Source organism: Carlito syrichta, unplaced genomic scaffold (genome assembly GCF_000164805.1).
Source record: "Carlito syrichta isolate Samal-C Ts95f unplaced genomic scaffold, Tarsius_syrichta-2.0.1 Scaffold306441, whole genome shotgun sequence".
NCBI lineage: Eukaryota > Metazoa > Chordata > Mammalia > Primates > Tarsiidae > Carlito > Carlito syrichta.
Window position 1 is genome coordinate 567,293 of NW_007250537.1, and position 3,559 is coordinate 570,851.

General features: G+C 46.1%; 1 protein-coding gene across 2 annotated transcripts in view; it reads left to right on the forward strand.

The window, feature by feature from the left end:
• RNF216 (ring finger protein 216) overlaps nt 1-3,559 on the forward strand; it is a 175,898-nt gene that overhangs the window by 155,175 nt on the left and 17,164 nt on the right. For both annotated transcript variants that reach the window (XM_008063017.2, XM_008063016.2), the window contains one exon: nt 258-480. In XM_008063017.2, coding sequence (XP_008061208.1) covers nt 258-480 — 223 coding nt within the window. The remainder of the gene's footprint in view (nt 1-257; nt 481-3,559) is intronic.

Consider the following 3,559-nt stretch of genomic DNA (forward strand, 5'->3'; position numbering starts at 1 on the left):
AAAAAAAAAAAAAAAGTAAATAAACAAATAAAAATAAGGAAACTGCATCTCTAGGCAGTTGGGTAATTTGCCTAAGATCATACAATTGATAAACTTTGAACTCAGTTTTCAGACTCCAAAACATAGGCTTGACTGTTTGAATGTCACCAAAAGCTGTACAGTTATTTTATGTGGAAAGAAATAAATACATAATGGCCATATTATTTTTCTTTCCTTCCCATCTCCCCTGTCAGCTCCAATCATGTTTTCTTTTTCAGTGAAGAAAAAATGACTGCTGCTCGCATTAGAAAATGCCACAAGTGTGGGACCGGTCTCATCAAATCCGAGGGCTGCAATCGCATGTCTTGCCGCTGCGGGGCCCAAATGTGCTACCTCTGTCGAATATCTATCAATGGATATGACCATTTCTGTCAGCATCCCCGCTCACCAGGTGCCCCTTGCCAGGAGTGTTCAAGATGCTCTCTCTGGACCGACCCTACTGTGAGTAGATACATGGTTGCCCATTGCTCTATAGAGAGAAATATTGATGTATTTCAATGATAAAAAAAATTTTTTTTTTTTTTTTTTGAGTAGGAGTCTCACTCTGTCGCCCAGGCTGGAGTACAGTGACGCGCTCATTGCCACCACAGCCTCGGCCTGCTGGGCTCAGGTGATCCTTCCACCTCAGCCTTCCAAATAGCTGGAACCACGGGCACATGCCACCATACCTGACTAATTTCTTTTCTTTTTTGAGTTGTGGTCTCACTCTTGCCCAGGCTGGAGTGCTGTGGCCTGTGGCATACTCACGGCGACCCCAGCATCCACCCGCTGGGCTCCGGCAATCCTTCCACCTCAGCCTTCCAAGTAACCTGAACTGCAGGAGTATCTACCACACCCAGCTAATTTTTGTTTATTGTAGAGAGGAGGTCTTGCCAAGTTGCCTGGACTTGTCTCGAGCCTGCGGCCCAGGCAGTCCATTCATCTCAGTCTCCCAAAGTGGTGGAATTACAGACTGAGCCACCGAGCCTGGCCAATTATTTTATTTAGTGTAGAGACGAGGTCTCACCAACTTGCCCAGGCTAGTCTCGAGCCCGGACTGGGCAGTCCTCTCATCTCTGCCTCCCAAAGTGCTAGGATTGCCGGAGACATGAGCCACCGTGCCCGGCAATATTTTTTATTTACATAGCAAATGAGAAGAATTTTTTTTTTTTTCATTTTAAGCATGTGTGCATGCACTGATTTATCCATTTTTCCATTAGATTCTCAACATTCTAATTGTAGAATTTTCTGTTTCTCTCACCATTAAAGAGCAGATTTGCTCATTGCTTGTCATGTGACTTGGTGAGGCATGCTGTCCATTGGGTGTGCTTGAGGTGAGGTCAATTGCCATATTGGAGTGCTCTCTTTCAGGTGAAAGCACATTGTCACACGTCATATAGCCATCAGTAGCCTCTGTTTCCATAGTCAAAGTGCAATGCCTGCAGTAAATCAGTCCCATCACCCTTTTGTTTGTGTTTACTGTTACGGTGTCCTCTCTCTCTCTCTCTTTCTTCCCTGTGCCTAACGTGTGTTGTGCATTGCAGTTGGAGGTGGAAACTAAGGCAGTGGCTCTGTGGCTAAGGGTAATCCTGTTTTTACTTCCTCCATCTTCAGCAAGGAGCAGGGTTAGGCCGGGACAGCTGGTCAAACCCCGAGAAACCGACCCGGCAGTGCCCGAGCACATCTCCCGCGCCGGCCGGGCTCGCGCAGACGCCCGCCAGGCTGAAGGCGGGCGAGCAGGCGGCGGCGGGGTCTCGGTTACGGGCGTGCGTGCAGGTGTAAGGAGGAGTGTGGGAGTGAGTGTCATGAGAAGAATGTTATAGGCCATCTGGGCACGGTGCTCAGGCCTATAATCCCAGCACTTGGGGATGCCAAGGCAAGAGGATCACTTGAACCCAGGAGTTTGATACCAGCCCAGGCAATATTGTGAGACCTTGTCACTAATAAAAAAAGTCAAAAAGTTAGCTGGCCGTGGTGGTGTGCACCTATAGTCCCAGTTTCTCAGGAGGCTGAGGTGGAAGGATCACCTGAGCCCAGGTCAAGATTGTGGTAAGCTGTGATTGTGCCACTGCACTTCAGCCTGAGTGATAGAATGAGGCATCAACTCAAAAAAGAAAAAGCAGTTATATAGACTGGTATCCAAAGAAAAAAATTAAGAAAGTAATCAACAGCTACTCCTCAGAAAGCAGCATGCCCAAACAGTTTTATGGGTAAATTATTTCAAGACTTTAGGGAATAAAATTTTTCTATACCATCTGAAACATTCTAAAGCATAGAAAAGTAAGGAAGGACCAGGCCCGGAGGCTCACACCTGTAATCCCAGCACTTTGGGAGGTGGAGGCGAGAGGATTGCCTGAGCCCACAGGTTCGAGACCAGCCTGGGCAACTTGGCGAGACCTCGTCTCAACAATAAAATCAAAAAAATTAGCCAAGCATGGTGGTGCATGCCCATAGATTCAGATACTTGGAGGGCTGAGGCAAAAAGATCACCTGAACCCAGCAGGTCAAGGCTGTGGTGGCCATGAGCATGCCACTGCACTCCAGTCTGGGTGACAGAGTGAGACTCCGACTCAAAAAAAATTTTTTTTTAATTAAAAAAAAAAAGAAATAAGAAAAGTTATACGTATGTGTATAAATGTGCATAATGCTGATACCAGAACCTGACAGAGGTAACCCTAACAGAGAAAACTACAGATTTTCCTATGAACTTCACTTATAAATATAGGTTTTAAATTCTCTATACAGGCTGGGCACAGTGGCACATGCCTACAATCCCAGCACTTTGGGAGGCCTATGTGAGATGATTGCATGAGCCCACAAGTTCAAGACCAGCCTGGGCAACTTGGCGAGACCTCATCTCTGTAATAAATCAAAAAATTTAGCCAGGCATGGTGGCACGTACCTATAATTCCAGCTACTTGGAAGGCTGAGGTGAAAGGATCATCTCAGCCTAGCAGGTCGAGGCTGTGGTGGCCATGAGCTTGCCACTGCACTCCAGCCTGGGCGACAGAGTGAGACTCCAACTCAAAAAATAAATAAATAAAAGGTATCAATTCTTAAAATGACTTTAAGCTAGAAACAAGCCAGTTCTAAGCTGATTTGTAAAAATAATGATGTCATAATGTAAGAAGACTTGTTCTACCAAAAGGTTATTCATTGTTACCGTGAGCTCCTTGCTGACTTGGAGCAAGTGCACCAAGGCCACTAGGAGGCATGCCTGGTGACAGACAGGCACTTCTCAGCTTTCAGGGAGAGTGAAGAGGGTTTGGATAGTAGAGAAACAAGCCTGTCCTCAAAGGGGACATTTGGTATTACAGAGAGGGTCACCTCTCTCCAAGGTCACCAGGAAAGTTAATTCACATGTAAATTCAGTAGGATTTTTTTAATTGACTTTAATTTTTAAAATGAGACTAGTTTTTTTACTATAAAAGCTAATCAGGCCGGGCTCAGTGGCTCAGCCTGTAATCCTGTGCTTTGGGAGGCTGAGGTGAGTGGATTGCCTGAGCCCATGGGTTCGACTGGACCCGTCTGGGCAACTTGC